General features: G+C 37.8%; 1 protein-coding gene across 5 annotated transcripts in view; it reads left to right on the forward strand.

Annotated features, from left to right (window-relative positions):
• Positions 1-23,205, forward strand: part of ZMYM6 (zinc finger MYM-type containing 6) — a 45,109-nt gene extending 21,904 nt beyond the window's left edge. For all 5 annotated transcript variants that reach the window (XM_027537900.1, XM_027537899.1, XM_027537902.1 and 2 more), the window contains exons 9-16: positions 665-937; positions 1,109-1,259; positions 2,105-2,277; positions 4,002-4,152; positions 6,682-6,816; positions 7,258-7,298; positions 19,222-19,366; positions 21,250-23,205. In XM_027537900.1, coding sequence (XP_027393701.1) covers positions 665-937; positions 1,109-1,259; positions 2,105-2,277; positions 4,002-4,152; positions 6,682-6,816; positions 7,258-7,298; positions 19,222-19,366; positions 21,250-23,081 — 2,901 coding nt within the window. In that variant the 3' untranslated portion in view covers positions 23,082-23,205. The remainder of the gene's footprint in view (positions 1-664; positions 938-1,108; positions 1,260-2,104; positions 2,278-4,001; positions 4,153-6,681; positions 6,817-7,257; positions 7,299-19,221; positions 19,367-21,249) is intronic.
• Positions 23,206-23,742: the final 537 nt, after the last annotated feature.

Raw genomic sequence — 23,742 nt, forward strand, 5'->3', positions numbered from 1 at the left:
CAAGATTTGAGCTTTAGTCCTTCTTTATTCAGCGTTCTCACCTAAACTGCGTTTCTCTTCCACTTTCTCCCTTGGCTGTCTCCCTTTCAAAAGAATGGAAGTAGGCTGTGGTTTGGATAGGTGGCATGGTGATGGGCACCTGTGTCCGTTCCTCTCATCCTGGGCCAGATACATCATGACTCCTGGCACAGAATAGGAAGCCTCCACTTGTCACATTCTCTCCTTACTCTCTAATACACAGAGAAAGGGTAGAATTTAGTGATCCTCCTGGGTGGGAAGATCCCTGGTGTGGTATCCTTGGTCCCAGGGAGAAAGCAAAGTGGCCACTGTGCTCTTAATAGCTAGGAGATTCTGGTTGGTAATAGGTGTGCAGGTGGAGGGAAAGAAGAAGCCTGGTCTTACTTATTAGAGTTATGTACTAGAGATCTTTGTCTGGAAAGCCTGAATTTTAGTCTGCAGCGTTTTTTTTTTTTTTGCAACCTTTTAGTGCTACATTCCTCAGTCCTATTCTGGGAATATGCCATTTCAACTCTTCTGTGAACTCCTTAAGAAAATTTTGCAGAAACATTGGGGGAAATTAATTTATTAAAATGAGAAAATGAAAATGACCAAGTTATCTTATTTCTTACTTGATACAATCTTTGCCTTATCTGTATTTATTCAGAATGTATTTAACAAGCCAAAAGGAGCAAACTCTTCGGCAGTGCCTGTATCTCAGACCCAAGTGATTGTAAGCCCACCCTCTGGGTCAGCAGTGTCAGCCGGAAGAGGTCACACCTCTGCCTTTTCCCCCCGCTCCGTCAGTGGCTCTGTTGCAGCCAGTCTCCAGCCTCCTGCTCAGTTCCAGCAAGTTGCTTTAACCCATAGGATTGTCAGACTCAGGTGTCAGCACTGTAACCATCTGTTTGCGACAAAACCAGAACTTCTTTTTTACAAGGTAAAGAGAGATCATAAAAGGGATTGAATATATGAGTTTATCCAATAGAAGCGTTTTTGTCTTTTCATGTTTGACAGTCACTCACTCAGTTTTCTTTGAAGTGAGAAAGAAAAAGATTTCTTAAAAATAAAGCAACACTTTAATTAGATATTAATGACTGTTCTTCTGCAGGGGAGAATGTTTCTGTTTTGTGGCAAGCTTTGCTCTGATGAATACAAAAAGAAAAATAGAGTTATGGCAATGTGTGACTACTGTAAACTACAGAAAATTATAAAGGAGACTGTACGATTCTCAGGAGTTGATAAGCCATTCTGTAGTGAAGGTAAGAAAAAAGCTCAGTTGTAGCCATAGAGCATGTGGTGGTTATGAAGTAATTTGTGATGAGTTGGGCTGCTGCTGCTGCTGCTAAGTCGCTTCAGTCGTGTCCGACTCTGTGCGACCCCATAGACGGCAGCCCACTAGGCTCCTCTGTCCCTGGGATTCTCCAGGCAAGAATACTGGAGTGGGTTGCCATTTCCTTCTCCAATGCATGAAAGTGAAAAGTGAAAGTGAAATCGCTCAGTCATGCCTGACTCTTAGCGACCCCATGGACTGGAGCCTACCAGACTCCTCCGTCCATGGGATTTTCCAGGCGAGAGTCCTGGAGTGGGGTGCCTTATTAATCCACAATTAATTTTCAAGAAATTTCTTTTTTGAGGTATAATTTGAAGCTTTTTTATTGAGTTTATACTTAACTCACTTCTAAGTCTATCCTTTTAAATGTTATAATAATCTCAATAAAGAAAACCTTTCCAAATATAATTAGAACAATGGTCTTAGTATGGAGTATAGAAAATCTCTTTGTAAGTTTAACTTCAGAGATCTTTTTTTGTACCCTTTCATAAACGGGGTACTTGGGCAATTACTGCTTCTCGGCTTAAGGAACTTTTATACCTCTTATGTTTCTGAATATAGATAACCTAATATTTACAGTGTATGTTTCAAAGGTGATACGAGTTTGTTTTGTGAATACAGATAGGACTATCTTTTAACTTAGAGCCAAATAATTGTGTCCAGATTTAGAAGTTAGCTTAAGGCTGGTATTATTGAAGACTGTAGAAATTCACTTCACTGCCTTCTGGTTAATGTAAACTTGATGTATCTTCCTTTTATCCTTCTGGTTCTCAGTTTGCAAATTCCTCTCTGCCCGTGACTTTGGAGAACGATGGGGAAGCTACTGTAAGATGTGCAGTTATTGTTCACAAACATCCCCTAATTTGGTAGAAAATCGACTGGAGGGCAAGTTGGAAGAGTTCTGTTGTGAAGATTGCATGACCAAATTTACTGTTCTGTTTTATCAGGTAAATATGATATAGCTCTTTGACTTTCTGAAGTTGGTACAGTTATTTTCTATTTAAAATATATTCAGATTATGTGAAGAGAAATTGGTTGTTTAGAACTAGGTAAATAAATAAATTATGGGCTGTGGGCTCCTAAAGCAAAATTCAGTTGACTACAAACATGAAATCTTTGGGGTCAAGAAGATAGGATTTTTGGAGATTTTATTGTTGTTTGGGGAACTGTTCCTTTTATTTTTTGCTTTCTTGTAAGGCACACGGATCTTATTTATAACTTTTAGTTCTTTGTAGTTGAAATTTTACACAGTTATGTTGCCTTAAGTGGCTCTCTCATTCAGAAGTGGTTCTGAGGAACTTGAAGTGAGCCTTTGCTCTCACTTCATGAGTTAAATGACTCTGACCTCCCTACCCTTCATCTGCCTTCTTTTTTTAAAATTACTTTTTTGAAAGCCTAACAAGAAAAGCTGCAATTAAACCACTAATACATGTCTGGTGCTTCATAAATATTATTTCATTTAATCTTCACCACATTCCTTGGTGGCTCAGATGGTAAAAGAATGTGCCTGCAGTGTAGGAGATGTAAGTTTGATCCCTGGGTCGGGAAGATCCCTGGAGAAGGAAATGGCTACCCACTCCAGTTTTCTTGCTTGGAAAATCCCATGGACAGAAGAGCCTGGTGGGCTACAGCCCATCAGGTTGCAAAGAGTTGGACACGACTAAGTGACTAACACTTTCACAATCCTAAGAGATAAGGTATAGTATTGCTGTTGTTAGGTTGTTCTGGTATTGCCTGTTTATAAATAAGGAAAAAGAATAAGGTCCAGGGAGGTTATGTAATGTTCCCATCAAGAATCTGGTAGGAGAGGAACAGCACCTGTAACACTCCAGTAAAATCACCTGTTTACTTGTCTAGCTACCTAAAATATAGTTTTCTTTGAGAGAAGGTATGTCGTTTTCATAATTATATGACTAGGACCTATCTCAATGCTCAAGACGAAGGAAACCTAGTTAGATATTTTTTGAATGAATCTAAGTCTTTATGACCAGAAAGCCCATATTCTTTTTTTTTTTTTTAACTTATTTTATATTGGAGTATAGCTGATTAACAACAATGTATCAGTCCGCGTGCACAGCAGAGTGACCATAGCCCATATTCTTTATACTGCAGTAGGCTGCCTCTTGGAGAAGGCAATGGCACCCCACTCCAGTACTCTTGCCTGGAAAATCCCATGGGCGGAGGAGCCTGGTAGGCTGCCGTCCATGGGGTCGCTGAGGGTCGGGCACGACTGAGCCACTTCACTTTCACTTTTCACTTTCATGCATTGGAGAAGGCAGTGGCAACCCACTCCAGTGTTCTTGCCTGGAAAATCCCAGGGACAGGGGAGTCTGGTGGGCTGCTGTCTATGGGGTCGCACAGAGTCAGACACGACTGACGTGACTTAGCAGCAGCAGCAGGCTGCCTCTTAACCTTAAAAAAAAAAAAAAGCCTATCTTTTGATTCCTTCACCAGTAATTTTGAAAACAGGAGATCAATTTTTATATCTTCTCAATAAAATGAATAGTGTATATATTTTTGACTACAATATCTTGAGGTAGGAACCTTACATTTTGTGATCTCAACTGACTCATACATTCTGTTTTCATAGTTCCTTCTAGTTTTATGATTAGTGTTATGTTTTCATTGTTTTATAGTTTTCAGCCTATCCTGTTTCACATTTCTTTCTCAGATGGCCAAGTGTGATGGTTGTAAACGACAGGGAAAGCTAAGTGAGTCCATAAAATGGCGAGGAAACATCAAACATTTCTGTAACCTATTTTGTGTCTTGGAGTTTTGTCATCGTCAGCAAATTATGAATGACCCTTTTTCACAAAATAAAGGTAAAATTAAACTTGGTTAATGGGCTCTTTCTGTCACTGCTAAGTTACTGTCAGCACTCAAAGTTGTAAATAATATAATAACAAAATTTCACTGCATTCAGATAGCCTAAATTTACTTAAATTTTCCTTTAAGAATCCTTAAAGATTGCCCTAGTGGGCAAATTAATCTTGATGCTTTTTGTTTTCAAAATCAAACATACCAAGGAATCAATAAATATATAAGCAGTAATTTTCTAGGAAAATTAGATTTGTTTGCTTTTGATTGAATTTATCTGTATATAAATAACTTACACTAAGTGATATGTTGCTATTCAGTTAATAAAGCAGAAATAAAAATAGAAATCAGGGCAAACAAAGGAAGAGGATATGTTAATATAGTGGCTGTTACTGGTATGAGATTTGATTCAGAGCTTGCTTGTAGCCAAGGGAAAAAGAACAACACATTAATTATATCAGAAAGAATAAAGTAGACCAGTTCTTCATGGGTAGCAAAGTTTTTCCTGGCTAAGAATAAAATAATTTTGCAAGTAGGACAGCTAATGTGGTCAAAATATCCAGATGAATAGATATGTGGCATGTTCTGAAAGTAGCTCTCTGAAGTAGCACTTCTCTGAGTTAGGCTAAAAACATTTGATGTTATGTTCTCTTATCAAAGCCTGGAGTGCTCCTGAATTGACAGGATTCACATGCTCTGGCTTTATGGTCTGGCCTTTGTCTACTTTTGCAATCTTATTAATCATCACCTTGACCACATATGCCTTGAGCTAATCTTTTGTGTTATCATCCATTCCCTAAGACCAGTCCGGGTAATGGTGGAATTTTCATTCTATAATGTGGGTTAACAAAATCAGTGTTCTTATGTGGATGAAGAGCTACGTCACCAACTTATTTATAAAAATTATCAGGTTAAATTTTTATTTGAATCAAGCTTTCGGTGTAGAAATTTTAACATTCACTAATGGAAAAGTCCAGTCAATCCTGAAGCCGATAACTGTATTTTTATACATTAAGTATTTGAAGTTTCTAATTTTAGAGAATTAGGCACCCTTTAAGTCCCAGTGAACACTAAACAGGATCACCCAACCCAACATTCAGTTCAGTTCAGTTCAGTTGCTCAATTGTGTCCAACTCTTTGCGACCCCATGGACTGCAGCACACCAGGCCTCCCTGTCCATCACCAACACCCAGAGTTTACTCAGACTCATGTCCACTGAGCCGGTGATGCTATCCAACCATCTCATCCTGTCTTCCCCTTCTCCTCCCGCCTTCAATCTTTCTCAGCATCAGGGTCTTTTCAAATGAGTCAGTTCTTCGCATCAGGTGGCCACAGTATTGGAGTTTCAGTTTCAACATCAGTCCTTTCAATGAATATTCAGGACTGATTTCCTTTAGGATGGACTGGTTTGATCTCCTGCCTGTCCAAGGGACTCTCAAGTCTTCTCCAACACCACAGTTCAAAAGCATCAATTCTTCGGTGCTCAGCTTTCTTTAGTCCGACTATCATATCCATATATGACCACTGGAAAAACCATAGCCTTGACTAGACGGACCTTTGTTGACAAAGTAATGTCTCTGCTTTTTAATATGCTGTCTAGGTTGGTCAGAACTTTTCCTCCAGGGAATAAGCGTCTTTTAATTTCATGGCTGCAGTCACCATCTGCAGTGATTTTGGAGCCCCCCAAAATAAAGTCTGCTACTGTTTGCATTGTCTCCCCATCTATTTGCCGTGAAGTGATGGGACTGGATGCCATGATCTTACTTTTTTGAATGTTGAGCTTTAAGCCAACTTTTTTACTTTGCTCTTTCACTTTCATCAACAGGCTCTTTAGTTCTTCTTTGCTTTCTGCCATAAAGGTGGTGTCATCTGCATATCTAAGGTTATTAATATTTCTCCCGGCAGTCTTGATTCCAGCTTGTGCTTCATCCAGCCCAGCTTTTCGCATGATGTACTCTGCATATATGTTAAATAAGCAGGGTGACAATATACAGCCTTGACGTGCTCCTTTTCCTGTTTGGAACCAGTCTGTTGTTCCATGTCCAGTTCTAACTGTTGCTTCCTGACCTGCATACAGATTTCTCAAGAGGCAGGTCAGGTGGCCTGGTATTCCCATCTCTTGAAAAACTTTTCACAGTTTGTGGTGATCCACACAGTCAAAGGCTTTGGCATAGTCAATAAAGCAGAAATAGATGTTTTTCTGGAACTCTTTTGCTTTTTCGATGATCCAGTGGATGTTGGCATTTTGATCTCTGGCTCCTCTGCCTTTTCTAAAACCAGCTTGAACATCTGGAGGTTCATGGTTCACATATTGTTGAAGCCTGGCTTGGAGAATTTTGAGGATTACTTTACTAGCATGTGAAATAAGTGCAATTGTGCGGTAGTTTGAGCATTCTTTGGCATTGCCTTTCTTTGGGAAACCCAACATTATGCAGTTATATATTTGTATTGCCTTGAAACTTCGTTGTTAAATAGAGTTTTTTTAATGTGTGCATGTGATCCTTTTGTCTTACCTTTTTGTTTATTTTAATCAGTAAATATTTCTAAGGCACACATTGCTTCAGTGGCGCTCCCTGCTGCAAGGACAAATACAACACCAGTTATAACCAATGTGGTGTCATTGGCAAAAATATCTCCTGCCCAGCCCACAGGGAGTGGTGTTTCAAAAGGTATGACTTGAAGTAAAGGCATTTGGGTAAACTGTAGAGGTTTTTTCCTAGTGTAAACAGCACCTACTGGTAATACTCGCATGTACATTTATATGAAGAAACATGCCCCTCTGTCCCTGAGGGAAGTGGGTAGCAAGCAGGGTGGCGTGCATAGAGAAGGAAGTGGTATGTATAATTTATTTTTTAAGGAATCCCAATGATTTAATATAGCTACCTTTAACATCAGAGATTCTAACACAGTATGTTGGGATTGGGACCCAGGAATCTCTTGCCTTTACCAAGCACCCCAGGTGATATTGATGCCAAATTTCCTTGTACTATTTTTTGAGAAATTCTGGACTAGACTCTAGACCACCTTAGAGAGAGGAAAATGACCTCTTGGTTTCAGTGTTTACTTGTGTATATTCTAGGGATAATAATGTATGTTTTAATTTATAACAGGTGCAGTTGTTACTAAAGAGGCAACAAAGATCATTGAAAATGTAAGTTTTATTAATTATCTTCCTGATTAATGTTCCTTGGGTTTAGTTTCATTTTGATATATAGCTTCTAAGGTATGTCTGAGTATATTTCTATTTGCTACTTAGTTGTTTTAAAAAGTGGAGTAATATACTATGCACTAATTTTTGTTTTTGAATTTTAAAGTTAGATTGTTAATAAGAATGCATTTCTGATTTGTTTTACTGTTTGTGTTCTGGTTCCTTAGTTTCTTTAAATACTTGTTAATTCCATCTGGCTGCTTATTTTTCTCTTACTCCTTTCAAGTATTTTTCTTTAAGACTAGAAGGTTCTGGAAAAGTTCACTGTATTGTTTTATGCATCTTTGGATTATGTGAAGCTGAAAATAGTGCAAAGTAAGATAATATTTAAATTCTTTATTGTGGAACTTCCCAAAATTAAAAAAAAATTTAAAGAAATGCATAATTTCAAATCTGGCAGGCTGAAAGAGTTGCAGACTATGTCACTGTCTTATGTCAGCATCACTTTAGCAGGAAAACAAAATTCCTATCATCCTTTATCAATATCACACAAAACCTAATGTGTCATATCTTGGGTTAATGTTTTCGTTATTGTGTTGCTCTCTTAATATTTGCTCTTGATACAATTAAAAGTCTTTTAAAAAATGTCAGGTAACAATGTGATTGAGGTTCATTAAGTGGTAGTGCTGTACTAAAAAAGTGTGCCCCAAATTCAATAAATTTGGAGAAGTTAGATGTGATAAAACTCTGTGAAGAAGGCTAGACCATTGCTATGATATCTCATGCTGTTAATTTAGGAGAGTGCACCCTGCAGGGTCTTAGAGATAATGTTCAAAAAACCCCAAAGTGGTTTTAGAGCAGATACACCCTTTAGTTCATGAAATTATCTTGTAACCAGGCAAGGATGATGGAATAAATTGAAAAAGTCCTGGCAACACAGGTGTAAGATCAATGCTGCCATAATGTGCCCCTAAGGCCAAGCTCTCATCTGTGCTAAGACATGAAGTATTTTTGATGATTTGAAAGGAGGTGACACTGAGACAAAAAGGTTTACTACAAGTCATGGCTGGCTTTTCAAGTTTAAAGCCCACCAAGGTTTTAAGAATATAAAAATGAGCAGGCAAGCTATATCTGCTAGCACTGAAGCTATCAAAACATTTCAGCGTTCAGTCAGTCAGTCAGTCAGTTTAGTTGCTCAGTCGTGTCCGACTCCGCGATCCCATGGACTGCAGCATGCCAGGCTTCCCTGTCCATCACCAACTCACAGAGTTTACTCAGACTCATGTCCATTGAGTTGGTGATGCCATCCAACCATCTCACCCTCTGTCGTCCCCTTCTCCTCCTGCCTTCAATCTTTCCCAGCATCAGGGTCTTTTCCAGTGAGACAGTTCTTTGCATCAGGTGGCCAGACTATTGGCGTTTCAGCTTCAGCATCAGTCCTTCCAATGAATATTCAGGACTGATTTCCTTTAGGATGGACTATTTATTTCAGCTTTACCAGAATTTAAAGAGTCTTTAACTTGGAAGACAACATAACATCTGCTAATACAGAAGCTTTTAAAATGGCAAAGAAGGTAAATTTGTGCAAGGTTGATGAAAGGGATGTTGAGATTTTACTTGGGTTGTTTCCCAGGGATTAATAAAGGAGGACTTGCTAGAATTAGAAAAACAAAGGTAATAGGAAGAGGGCCCCAGCAATTAGCCTGGGTCTTCAGCGCATCAACTAGCAGCGAAGCGACTGGCATAGACTTTGGACCATATTTCAGCAACAGTTGCTAGTTTTGAAGATGATCCATATGTGGATTGCACTCCATGGTGGTGAAGTGAAAGATGGACAAGTGTCTTTGCATATGAAGAAATCCTCAGTGGGGAAAAAAAGAGCAAAAACCCAAACCATGTTAGATTCATTAGCTTCATTCTTTAGCAGAAGTCTTCCAGGAAATCAGACCAGCCTTCGCCATAATGTGGAGAGAGAGTTTATCCTACTTAATTTGATATCTCTTAACTCTCCCATTATTAAGATTGTTGGAAGAGGATAATGATAACACTAGTTAATTATTTTTAGGCAGTATACCACATTAGTTAATGAACTGTCATTAAGTTAATTTCATATTTATATGTATATTATGTATTGTACTTTAAATTATTTTAAAATTACATGATTAACAAATCACTGTTATAGAATTAATAATTTTATGAACTGCTTAATTATATAATGAATTATTAATGTATTGTGCCTTAAATTAATGTGTATTGTCATGAAATAAGTATTGTTATGTATTATGTTATATATTATGAAAATATTCTATATTATAAGTTTATATTCTGTGATAATGCATCCTTCCTCTATGTGTATGGGACAATTAGTCTTAAATTATGTTGGTTTTGAATTATTCAGGAGCATATTTCTCATATTAAATGTGACTGCCCTACATATGTTTTCCCTATAAGGAGTACTTCTGTAATTCACCCAGTCATTTAAACTGTGTTACAGAAGAGTTCTGGTTAATATTTTCAGTTTAGTCTATAAAAGGTATAATAATAAATAATGTAGTATTTTTATGATTTTAAAAAAAGAAAACCGGACTGTTTTAGAATCTTTTTCTTTGTTTCCTGGATTCCTTCAGGTTATTTAAGTGGTCCTAAATTTGGGGGAAAGGTGAGGTACTGGGAAGTGCAAAGAAGAAAACATCCTGCAAATGTCAGCAAACTTCTGTAAAGGTCTAGAGAGTAAATTAGACTTTGCAGGCCATGCAGTCTCTGTTCCAACTCCTTACTTCTGCCACTGTAGTGCAGAAGTAGCCATCGATAATACCTGAGTGAGTGAGTGGCTCTGTTCTAGTAAAACTTTAAAACACAAATGATGGGCTGATGAACCAAGCTTTGCCAACTCCGTGTTCTACGGTATTCCCTCCATCCATAATTAACCATTGATAGATTTGGCTTATTTGCTCACAGTTTTTTCTTTTCTTACCCTCCCTGTTTAAAAAATGAATCACTGCCCCCAGTCCTTTTTCACATCCCTAGAGGCAGCTACTGTTACGAATTCGGTGTGTGTCCTTTCAGACTGCTTTTAATCTTTCACGTTCATATATACACATCCATGGAAAATAATTTATTTTTTAAAATACCCATCTGATTCTGAATAGATTTAGTGCATTTCTACTGCTGCTGATAATATTGTATATTTTGTTGTTCTGCTGCTGGGTTGTGGTCTGACTCTTTGCACCCCATGAACTACAGCATGCCAGGCTCCTCTCTCCTCTACTATTGCCCAGAATTTGCTCAAATGCAGGTGCATTGACTCAGTGATGCTGTCTAACCTCTGCTGCCTGCTTCTCCTTTTGCCTTCAATCTTTCTCAGCATCAGTGTCTTTTCCAGTGAGTCGGCTATTCGCATCAGGTGGTGAAAGTATTGGAGCTTCAGCTTCAGCAAAATTTCTTCCAGTGAATATTCAGGGTTGATTTCCTTTAGGATTGACTGGTTTGATCTCCTACATTGCATGTAGATACCACATTTTATTTATCTATTGCCCTGTTGATAAGCGTATGTTGCTTCACTATCAAAAATTTCTGCTCAATGAATGAACATTCTCGTATACGTCTTCTCGTGCATGTGTACAGGTGTGTTTGTCTAGTGTAGACATGGAAGAGTGGAATTTTGAGGACAAAGTGTATTTGCATTTTAGTTTTCAAATCACCCTGTTGAGCGGGTGTTCCAGTTTTTATTTCCACCGGCAGTTTCTGTTTGTACTCATTTCCTACAGCCTTAGTATCATTTTATGTTTTCAGATTTAAACTTTTTTTTGCCAGTCTTCAGTAATATCTTATTGTTTTATTTTGTATGTCACTGATTACTAGTGAGTTTGCTTATATTTCTGTTTGTGAACATTTGACTTTTCTTTGAATTTCCTCTTTTTAATTATTCCCCATTTTTGTATTTGTCTTTTTTCTTATGGATTTCTTTCTATATTCTGGATTTGTCTTCCTTTCTACTCATCATTTTTATCAACACAAAAACATGTGGTATTATTTCCTACCTGAAAAAAATCCTTCTTTAATACCATGGCCTTTCAGTTACTATCCCATTTTTCTGCTTTCCATTTTGGAAAAAAATCCTTTAAGGGTGGCCTCTGCTTGTTGCATCATTTTTTTAATCTGTTTTCCTTCCTTAGCTCACTCTAGTCAGGCTTTTATTTGTACCACTCTGCTGAAATATTTCTTGTCAAGATCTCCATTAGTCTTTATTTTGCCAAATCTAGTGGTCCGTTTTCAGTTCTCATTCTCCTCATGCTTTCAGTAACATTTGATACAGTTGATCTCTCTTTCCTTCCTTGAAATACCTTCAACTTCTAGGTCATCATACTTATTATTTCTTTTGTCAATCTTCACATTTCTTTATAGGGGACTCATACAGTCCTCTGGTTTTAAACCACCTGGATGGTGGCTGATTACCAGACTTACTTCTCTTGCCTTGACGTCTGAGCTCTAGGTTCACGTATCCATCCAACTGTCTGCATGACATCTACTGTTAGATGATGAATAGCCATCTCAGGTAAAGCTGAGTCCTTTTATTTCCTGCACACTTCCTCTGCAGTGTTCCTTACTTCTTATTACTGCTGGTGCCATCTTCTTAGTCTGAGCCACCACCATCTTTCTTCTGTATTATTGTGGTGACCTGCTGCTTGTCTTTCTCCTTCCATTCTTGCCATTTTCAGTTTTTTTCCTCCACAGTGTTGCCAGAATGATCATTTTAAAACACAAATCAGATTGTCACTCTGATGCTTTAAAAACTTTCAACAAAATTCTGAAAAAGAAGAATAAAGAAGGGGAAGAGCTAGTTCCCCAAATTATAACTACAAATTTAAAAAAAAGTTTAAAAAATTTTATTAGCATATTGTTGATTTACAGTGCTGTGGTAGTTTTAGATGTGAAGTGAATCATTTATACAATAGATTTTATAGAGCTACATAGTTGAAACAACAGGAAGCCACGGAGAGACAGTTCAATAGAAAAAAAGTCCAGAAATAGACCTAAATATATAAAAATATATATATTTATATTTATTAATATCTAATACATACAATATATTTATATAAATATTTAATAATTTTTTATTTAATAAAATTTATTTTAAAATTATATATAATTATAAATGTTATAGAAATGTTATATATATTATATATAAATCTGGAGAAGGAAATGGCAACCCACTCCAGTTTTCTTGCCTAGAGAATCCTGTGGACAGAGGAGCCTGGGGGCTGCTGTCCATAGGGTTGCACAGAGTTGGACACGACTGAAGTGACTTAGCATGCATGCATGCATGCATAAATATATATATAATTATATAAAATTATAATATATATGTAAATATATATATATGTATGTGTATATATATATACACACATACACATGACTTTAGAAATAATAAAGGTGGCAGTTCACATCATTAGGAGAGATCTAGATTATTCAATAAACAGTGTTGTGACAACTGAGTAGACATATGGAAGAAAATACCATAGGATTTCTACCTCCTAAGTTAAACCAAAATGATGCCCAGATGGAGAACGGTTTCAAGTTTAAAAAATAATGAAAGTATTAGGAAAAAGTATAGGAAAGAATTTTAATGCAGAAGTAGGGAAATCTCTCTAAATATGTCGCAGAACCCAAAAGCCATAAAAGATTTGTGAGGAAAATTCAACTACATTTCAAAGTCAAGACACATGAGAAAAATGAAGAAGTTGCAATTTATGTTGTAGAAGGCTATTTTTTCCCATAAGTAAAGAGTTTCTGTGAGTCAGTCAGAAGACCCAACACCCATTAGGAACATGGGTAAGAGTATGATCCATAATTTTACAGACTTGGAAATAAAAATAGTTCTTAAACATACACAAACATAATTCAGCTTCAAGATTAGAGAAATGCTATTTAGAACTATAGTTTTATCAGATGGCAAAGATAAAAATGCCAATAGCAGTTGGTAAAACTGCTACAGAGGGCAGCTTAGTAAAACCTGTTAAAATTTAAAATGTAAGTACTCTTTTACCCAGGAGCTCCAATTTTAAGAATTTACCCTTCAGATCTATTCTGCACATGTATGAAATGATGTACAAGGATAACAGTTGCAGTATTGTTTGTAGTAGGAAAAGCCTGTAAACATCTTGGTGGTTTCATTGGTGATCAGGGCTGTTGTGAGTTCATCCTGAGATATTGTATAAATTAGAAAAAAAAAAATAGCCCTAGATAGAGAGTCTGAAATGCATCCTCTCCAATTCCACACTTAGTCACATGGCCTGGCAAGTGGAGTCCCTTGCACGCATACACAGCTGCTCTGTTCAGACTGTAGTTAAATATACCGTATCCCGTGCAGTGGAATATCATGCAGTTAAAAAGAATGTGGTGGCTCTTTATGTACAGACACAAAGCAGTCTTATATATGTTTTGTGCCTGTACGTTTGTATGGAATACCTCTGGAAGGCAGCCAGTAATGAGACAGCAGTGATTACCTCTGAGGAGAACTGAAAGACTGGGAGAGAATTTTAACAGGGAGAATTATTTTTTCATTATTTGCTATTTGAATTTTTGGGTTTGTCCCATATTATACTGCCCATTAAAAAACATGCCTAGAATTAAAAGATAAAGGAAAACCAGGAAAAGGATATGAATAGACAGTTCACAGAAGAGGAAATATAATAAATAATGCTTAAACATGAAAAATATCTAACCATACTACTATTACATAATTTCTCACTTATTGAGAAACAGCAAAAAACATTTGATGGTGTTTAACAGTATTGGGAAACAGACAGGCTCCTTTACATTGTAATATACAGATTTTCATATACTTTGACCCACCAAATAGCACTCACACGACCTTATTCTAGTCAGCACGCCTGGCAGTCCTGCGGATCTGTCTCTTGTTTCAATAGGGTCTAGCTGGAATAGACCCAGGGACTCCTCTTCTTGCAGCCTCTGACCACCCTCCAACCTCTTTTCCAGTCCTAACCTTCAGAACCATCTTCTCAGCTATCCACTGTCTCCAGGACCAGCCAACATTGTCTTTATTACCACCAGTCAACCAAGAACTCCCAGATTAATCAGAATTATTCCACCAAGGTGGAGGCCAGCATGAAATGCGTGGTCAACCTGCATCTGCAGGCCTCCCACACGTACTGCTCTCTGAGCATCCATTTCCACCATGGCACTGTGGCTCTGGAGAATGTGGACCACTTCTCCTGAGAGTTGGTCTCTTGAAGATACAAACCTGGTGCAGTGGCTGCATCCTCCTCCAGGGTGGCCGAAGCTGTCCCACGATGAGTGAGGTAGAACCCTGGACACTGTGGACACTGCTGTGGTCGTGGAGAAGAACCTGAACCAAGCCCTTTTGGGTCTTCATACCCTGGTTCTGCCTGTGCAGACCTCCGGCTCTGTGACGTCCTGGAGAATCACTTCACAGATGAGGAGGTGAAACTCAGCAAGAAGTTGGGCATCCACCTGACAGATTGGCTGCCGTTGGGCCGGCACGTGTCCCTTTGAGGGGTCAGCCTCAACTCCAGAAGGGCTCAGAGCCTCTGGCCCAGCTGCCTCTGAGGGGCCACTGTGCATCCCCCAGGTGTCAGGACTTCTGCCTGAACATCTTCCTAAAGCCACTAGGCAGCTTTTTAATGACCCAGGAGCCCTCTCCCAAGCCATGGACCAAATGGAGACAGTAAAGGCTTTGCAGGAAAAGAGAAAAGACCTTAGTCTATAGATACACTAGCACATGCAGAATCAATTTGTATGTAACGATATTTATTTGTTTATGGTAGCAAAAGATTTGTAACATTTAATGTTCAGCAGCAGGGACTTTTCAAATTACATATAGTGCATTCAGTGTATAAAAGTGTTAACAGGCAGCTTTGTATAAAGTTATATGAAAATACTTCCAAGATAGTTAGCTAAGTGGCAAAGCAAGGTGCTGACCTTGCTAATAATATGCTACCATGTGTAAAGGCTGAGTGCTGAAGAATTGATGCTTTTGAACTGTGGTGCTGGAGAAGACTCTTGAGAGTCCCTTGGACAGCAAGTCAGTCCTAAAGGAAATCAACCCTGAATATTCATTGGAAGGACTGATGTTGAAGCTGAAACTTCAATACTTTGATGTGATATGATATGCCTACCTGATATGATAGAGCCTGATATGAAGAGCCTACTCATTGGAAAAGACCCTGATGCTGGGAAAAATTGAGGGCAGGAGAAGGTGGCAGCAGAGGATGAGATGTTGGATAGCATCATTAATTCAATGGTCATGAGTTTGAGCAAACTCCAGGAGATAGTGAAGGACAGGCGAGCCTGGCTTGCTGCAGTTCATGGCGTCACAAAGAGTTGGACACGACTGAGCAACTGAACAACAACATCGTGTAATCAGAAGCAACTTAATTATATAGCCCATCTCTAGAAGGATGTATAAGAGACTGAGAACACTGTGTTCAAGACTGAGTTTGGATACATGGCACACAGTTGTAGAAAACTTACTTTTCATGCATATACTTTATGAATGACTACATCATTCAAAATTATTGCATCTAACATCTATTGTGGCTTTCCCTGGTGGCTCAGACAGTAAAGCGCCTGCCTGCAGTGCTGGAGACCCATGTTCAATCCCTGGGTTGGGAAGATCCCCTGGAGAAGGAAATGGCAACCCACTCTAGTACTCTTGCCTGGAAAATCCCATGGACAGTGGAGCCTGGTAGGTTACAGTCCATGGGGTCACAAAGAGTTGGACACGACTGAGCAACTTCACTTTATTTTCTTTCAACATCTATTTAAAAAGTAAGTTTAAATAACAGTCTTCCCCTTATCTGTGGGGAATATGTTGCAAAACCCTCAGTGGATGCCTGAAACTATGGACAGTACCAAACCCAATATATACACTAATTTTTTTCCTATATATACACATCTATGATAAAGTTTAATTTATAACTTAGGCAGAGTAAGAGATTAACAACCATAGCAATAACAGAACAGTTATAACAGTATACTATCATGAAAGTTACATGAATGTGATCTCTGTCTCAAAATACCTTATTGTACTGTATCACCATTGTTGGATGATATGAGATGATTGAGGTGAAGTACGTAGGCATTGTGATGAAGTGTTACGCTTTTCCCTTTGCACTTGAAGGATGTACTTTAGGACTTCTCTTTGGCGTATCTGAATTGCTGCTCTTGTGTTTTGGGATGCCATTATCAAATACAATAAGAGTTATGCTGTGCTGTGCTCAGTCACTTCAGTCATGTCTGACTGTGACCCAATGGACTATAGCCCACCAGACTCCTCTGTCCACAGGATTCTCCAGGCAAGACTGGAAGTGGGTTGCCATGGCCTTCTCCAGAGGATCTTCCTGACCCAGGGATTGAACCTGCGTCTCTTGTGTCTCCTGCATTGTAGGCAGATTCTTTACCCACTGAGCTATCTGGGAACCTAAATACAGTAATAGTTACTTGACCACAAGCACTGTGATACCACGGCAATTGTTTGACATCCTTGATGGCTGAAAGTGGAAAAAATAGTGGAAGTGTTAATTGCTTCAGTCATGTCTGACTATGAGATCCCATGGACTGTAGCCTGCCAGGTTCCTCTGTTCATGGATTCTCCAGGCAAGAATACTCGAGTGGGTAGCCACTCCCTTCTCCAGGGACTCTTCCCAGCCCAGGGTTCAAACCCAGGTCTTCTGCATTGCAGGCAGATTCTTTACTGTCTGAACCACCAGGGCTACGAAATGACTAATGGGCAGGATATGCCGGACAAAGGAATGGTTCACTTCCTCTTCAGGACAGAACGGGACAGCAGGAGATTTTATCGTGCTCCCCAGAATGGTGCACAGTTCCGTAACATAAACTTGTGAATTGTGTATTTCTGGAGTTTTCCATTTAATACTGTATTTTCAGACTGCAGTTGACCATGGGTAACTGAAACCAAGGAAGCAGAACTGCAGACGTGGAGGGACTGCTGTGTACCATTGGTGGTTTCCCATCACTCTTAAAATACAATCCTAATTTTCTGGCTTTTGTTTTTAAATTTAAGACCTTCCAGGGCTAAGAACAGTGCCTGGCTTGTAGTAAACATTCAGTAAATGTTTACTGAATGAAAGAAGATGTTTTAAATACATTCGCCCATTCTGTTGTTTGTCCTTTAACTTTAAAGGCCTTTGTTTGCAAACGTTTAAAATTTCAAGGTAGTCAATTGTATCAGCCTTTTCTGCTTGTAGTCTTTCATGTTTTATTTAAGAATACTTTCTCTGTTGTTGTTCAGTCGCTAAGTCCTGTCTGACTCTGCGATCCCCTGGACTGCAGCATATCAGGCTCGCCTGTCCTTCACTATCTCCTGGAGTTTGCTCAGATCCACGTTCATTGAGTCGGTGATGCTAGCTGACCGTCTCATCCTCTGCTGCTCTCTTCTCCTTTTGCCTTCAGTCTTTCCCAGCATTAGGGTCTTTTCCAGTGAGTCCGCTCTTATCAGATGGACGAAGTATTGGAACTTCAGCTTTAGCATCAGTCCTTCCAATGAATGTTCAGGACTGTGCTTTAGGATTGACTGGTTTGAACTCCTTGCTGTCCAAGGGACTCGCAAGAGTCTTCTCCAGCATCATAATTCAAAAGCATCAATTCTTTGGCGCTCAGCATTCTTTATGGTCCAACTCTAATGTCTGTACATGACTACTGGAAAAACCATAGCTTTGACTATACGGACCTTTGTTGGCAAAGTGGTATCTCTGCTTTTTAATACACTGTCTAGGTTTGCCCTAGCTTTTCTTCCAAGGAGCAAGTGTCTTTTAATTTCGTGGCTGCAGTCACCATCTGCAGTGACTTTGGAGCCCATGAAAATAAAATCTGCCACTGTTTCCACTCTTTCCCCTTCTGTTTCCCATGAAGTCATGGAACCAGATGCAATGATCTTTAGTTTTTTGAATGTTGAATTTTATGCCAGCTTTTTCACTTTGCTCTTTCACCCTTATCAAGAGGCTCTTTGGTTCCTCTTCACTTTCTACCATCTAGTATCATCTGCATCTCTGAGGTTGTTGATATTTCTCCAGGCAGTCTTGATTCCAGCTTGTGATTGATCCAGCCTGGCATTCGGCATGATGTACTCTGTATGCATGCACGCTACGTCACTTCAGTCATGTGCAACTCTTTTGGACCCTATGGACTGTAGCCCACCAGGCTCCTCTGTCCATGGGGCCCTCCAGGCAAGGATAATGGAGTGGGTTACCATGCCCTCCTCCAGGGATCTTCCTGACCCAGGGATTGAGCCTGGATCTCTTATTTCTCCTGCATTGGCAGGCGGGTTCTTTACTGCTTATGCCACCTGGGAAGCCCTATGTTCTTTTAAGTTAAATCAGCCTTGTCATACTCCTTTCCCAATTTTGAACCAGGCACAGAAGAAAGGGAAAGGAGAAAGAAGGCAAGGGAGAAAGGGAAAGATATACTGAATGCAGAGTTCTCGAGAATAGCAAGGAGAGATGAGAAGGCCTTCTTAGATGAACAGTATTTTCTCTGAGTTCTGGTTATTTGAAAATTCTCCCATTAATTTTAAAGTTTTATTTTTTGTGTGTTGAGGTCTTTAATCCATATGAAGTATTTTTTTGCATATGGTCTGAAGTTTGATCCAGTTTTTCTGAATATCCAGTTGTCCTAATCTGCAGATTGTTTTCGTTGTACTTACTGTAGGCAGAGTACTTTTAAAAATCAATAAATGGTACTGATCCTGATTGAAGAATTAGTAATTAGTATATATTTTCCAAAGCAATTTTATTGTACCACTCTTTCAGAGAATTAGATTTCTTTTTATATATATCACCTTTCGATCAATAGCAATTATAGTCAGTGAGAAGATACTAAAAAAAAAAAAAATCTGTCTTTGGTTTCTGAATTTGTTTTTAACTAGGGAAGTGTGCAGACAGATGCCATGAAACTTCTGTCTTCCCAGTCTTCAAAACTTTTAAAGAACAAAGCGTTATTGTGCAAACCTGTCACACAGACCAAGGCTACCTCTTGCAAACCACATACACAACACAAGGAGTGTCAGACAGGTACGTGTTGTGCTTTCCACACTTAGTAAGTGTGTTCTCTGTTTTGTGTGCTTGTTTTGATTTTTTAACAAAGAAAAGTCATGGGGAGTTTCTTAAATGTGAAAACATTAGTTCTTGGATCACTTACTTTGAACGTCTAATTTATTCCTTTTGTTAATGACAATAAACACTAATAACTACTAAATTGAATCCATACATACCAAAGCGTTATGTGGACAATATCTTCTGAACAAGCATCTCCTGTACATGTGCATTGCTCTTGAGATGTACTGACAGGCTGTTATAATTACTAAATACAAATTTAGTTACAAGCTTTAGTGGATTAACCTTGGTTCTTTTTTAAACACTGAATTAATTTACTAAAAGTATAACTATGTGTGTGAGGTATTGGTGATCAGGAAAATTATTTGAAAATGTTGTATACTCTTGCCCCAATCCATGTTAACTGCTTTTAATCCCACTACCCTTTTATTTTCAGGTATTTTTATAGCCTATTCTGCCTAAAACATTTATTTTAACTTTTTATTTTATATTGGAGTTTATAACCAATTAACAATATTGTGATAATTTCAGGTGGACAGCAAAAGTACTCAGTCATAAATATACTGCTGAAAACTTTTTTTGCTATTTCTTTTTAATGATAATTTTACTTCACAGAATATACTATATTTAAAAGCTTATTCTGTCAACAACTAACCATGAGTTTTTATGTAGGATGTCTTTCTTTTGGTAGGAGTCAAGGAGAATTGTTTTCCTTCCTCAGTAAATCTAATTTGTTTTATATTCCTGTTAAAATGATACACTCTTTGTTTACCTGTATTTTATATTAAATACACATCCACATATGGAAGGTAGTAAGGGATCTGTGGACAGCTACATATGTGGGTATGTGTGTGCTTATTACATTTTTTGAATGTCTAGATTCTATTAGGATGTTTTCCATATACTGTTGTAAACTACTTTTTTACTTGATATTGCATGAAAACATTTCATATCAGCATAAATTTAAATATATATTGCGATTCTTAATGGATGCACAGATCCCAATGTATATAACATACGGATATGTATATAACGTGTATCCATCCTCCTTAGGTTGAACATTTAGATTGCTACTGGTTTTTTAGTGTTATAAACAGTATTGAGTTAAGGGTGTATAAACAGATCTTTCTCCACTTGTATAATTATATCCTTAGGATAAATCCTAAGTAGTGGGATTACTGATTCAAAAGCTGTCATAGATTGTTAAGGCATAGATTTTGATGTGTTATTGCAGAATTACCCTCCTGAAAAGTTATATCAATTTATGCTCCAGCCAGCAATGTTTGATAGCATCCATTTCTCTGCACTTTGACACTGGGTATGAAACCCCTTTCCCCTCAACTTTAATTTTGAAAAATTCAAAATTTTGAGATTGAAAATACAGCACAATGAACACCCTTGGAAGAATATATGAATATACACAATGAATATACCCTTCATCTAGATTCACTCAATATTAACTTTTTTCAACATTTTTTTTCTCCTCTTACTCCCGTCCCCACATCTTTTAAAAAGTAAAATAGTTTATTTTTAACTTGGTGTGTTCTACAGACATCAGCCCTAATTCCACTCATGTATTGAATGCATGGCATTGCTAGGACATGAACGACTGCCCTCGGCTTTATTAATACTATTGTCAGGGACCAAGCTTTGAACAAACAGAAATTCAGCTAAAAACTGAATTAAAAATGGCATCATGGAAGTATTATGGTTTGTGTTTAAACCTTAATTAATATATGCTCTTGACAAATATAAATAGTAACAATGTAAATTTTAAATGCTTGGGGGATAAACATAAATTGCTTATTCTTGAAAATAACTGATTCAAATATTTCATTCAGATTTATCTATGCCTAATGAGAAAAATGATGTGGAACTTGATTCTCCACCTGCAAAGAAAAAAAGAATAGGTTTTTTCCAGACTTACGATGCGGAATATTTAAAAGTTGGTTTTATTATCTGTCCGGGATCAAAAGAAAGTTCACCGAGGCCACAGTGTGTCATCTGTGGAGAAATTTTATCCAGTGAAAACATGAAGCCAGCAAATCTTTCTCATCATTTGAAGACAAAGCATTCAGAATTAGAAAACAAACCAGTAGATTTTTTTGAAGAAAAATCTCTTGAAATGGAATGTCAAAACAGTGCTTTAAAAAAGTGTTTACTAGTTGAAAAGTCACTTGTTAAAGCTTCTTATTTAATTGCTTTCCAAATTGCTGCCAGCAAAAAGCCATTTTCCATTGCTGAAGAATTAATTAAACCATATTTAGTAGAAATGTGTTCAGAAGTTTTGGGTTCCAGTGCTGGAGACAAGATGAAAACCATTCCTCTTTCTAATAATACAATTGGACACAGGATTGATGAACTATCTGCAGACATTGAAGATCAGCTGATACAAAAAGTCAGAGAGTCAAAGTGGTTTGCCCTTCAGATAGATGAATCATCAGAAATCTCAAATACTACCCTTCTTTTGTGCTATATTCGTTTCATTGATTATGGTTGTAGTGATATAAAAGAAGAATTATTATGTTGCATTGAAATACCTTCCCAAATGACGGGTTTTGAAATATTTGAACTAATAAATAAATATATTGACAGTAAATCTCTGAATTGGAAGCATTGTGTTGGTCTCTGTACAGATGGGGCGGCAAGTATGACTGGTAGGTGTTCTGGTTTAAGGGCAAAAATTCAAGAAGTTGCCACGAATACGGTGGCATTTACACATTGTTTTATTCACCGTGAACATTTAGCAGCAGCAAAGTTGTCTCCATGCTTACATGAAATTCTTTTGCAGTCAGCACAAATTTTAAGCTTTATAAAGAGCAATGCGTTGAATTCACGAATGTTGACAATTTTGTGTGAAGAGATGGGGTCTGAGCATGTGAATTTACCACTTCATGCTGAAGTGCGTTGGATATCAAGAGGAAGAATTTTAACAAGATTATTTGAATTACGACATGAAATTGAAATATTTTTAAATCAGAAGCATTCAGATTTGGCCAAGTATTTTTTTGATGAGGAATGGGTTGCAAAGGTGGCCTATTTATCAGATATTTTTTCACTTATAAATGGATTAAATTTAAGTCTCCAAGGAACTATGACTACACTCTTCAATTTGTATAATAAAATCGATGTGCTTAAGAAAAAGTTAAAAACGTGGTTGAAGCGCACACAAGAGAATGATTATGACATGTTCCCTTCATTTTCTGACTTCTCCAGCTCATCAGGCTTAAATATGAGCAGTATGGCAGGCGTTATATTAGAGCACCTGGAAGGACTTTCTCAAATGCTCAATGATTGTTATCCACCAGAAGACGACGTGCGTTCAGGAAATCTGTGGATAATTAATCCTTTTACGAATCACCAAAAGAGTAATCTCACGGACTTGGAAGAAGAAAAATTAGCACAATTATCATCAGATTTAAGGTTACAATCAGTATTTAAATCAATGTCTGTAACTCAGTTTTGGATAAACGCAAAGGCAAGTTACCCAGAACTCCATGAAAAGGCGATGAGATTCTTATTACCTTTTTCAACTATTTATTTATGTGATGCTACCTTTTCAGCTTTGACTGAGTCAAAACAAAGAAATCTGTTGGTTTCTGGCCCTGCACTACGACTTGCTGTCACATCTTTAATTCCGAGGATAGAAAAATTGGTAAAGGAGAAAGAATAGTAATCTGCATATTCCTTATTATCAAAGTCTATAATTTTGTGTTAAATTTTGTATGAGTATCTGAAAATATAATTTCCTAGTGTGGATATATGTTCTCGGTGATTAAATACGTGTTTTAATAATTCTTCTCTTTTTGTTGAGGAATTTAATAATTACACATTTATACATAACTATATATAATTTTAATAGTCCAAGGTAGAGAACTTAGCTATTTTATTGATGGATCAGTCATTTGGATTAGTGACAAAGATGTAGGTAATGAAAGGCCCGGTTTGTTTTTGTTTTTTTTGGTTGGTGTTTTTTTTTTAACTTTTTATTTTTTGTTGGGGTATAGCCAGTTAACAGTGTTGTCAGTGTTGTGATAGTTTCAGGTGGACAGCAAAGGGACTCAGCAAAAGGCCCAGTTTATAATGTAATAGCTAACACACTTGGATGTTGAAACTGCTTGGCCTTTAGAAACACATGGGACATTTCAGTCTTCAGCCAGCCGGTTGTGGGTAGATAGAAAACCAGATCCAAGCAGCTTGGCTAACAGGAAATGGAAGCAGCAGGAGAATTTGAGACCCCTGTTAGGGGCCTCTCAGCTCTCTAGACCTGGCTTAGCGAACCTTTCTCATAAGAGGCCAGGTCGTGAATATTTTAGGTTTTGCAGGCAATATGG

Source organism: Bos indicus x Bos taurus, chromosome 3 (genome assembly GCF_003369695.1).
Source record: "Bos indicus x Bos taurus breed Angus x Brahman F1 hybrid chromosome 3, Bos_hybrid_MaternalHap_v2.0, whole genome shotgun sequence".
Classification (NCBI taxonomy): domain Eukaryota; kingdom Metazoa; phylum Chordata; class Mammalia; order Artiodactyla; family Bovidae; genus Bos; species Bos indicus x Bos taurus.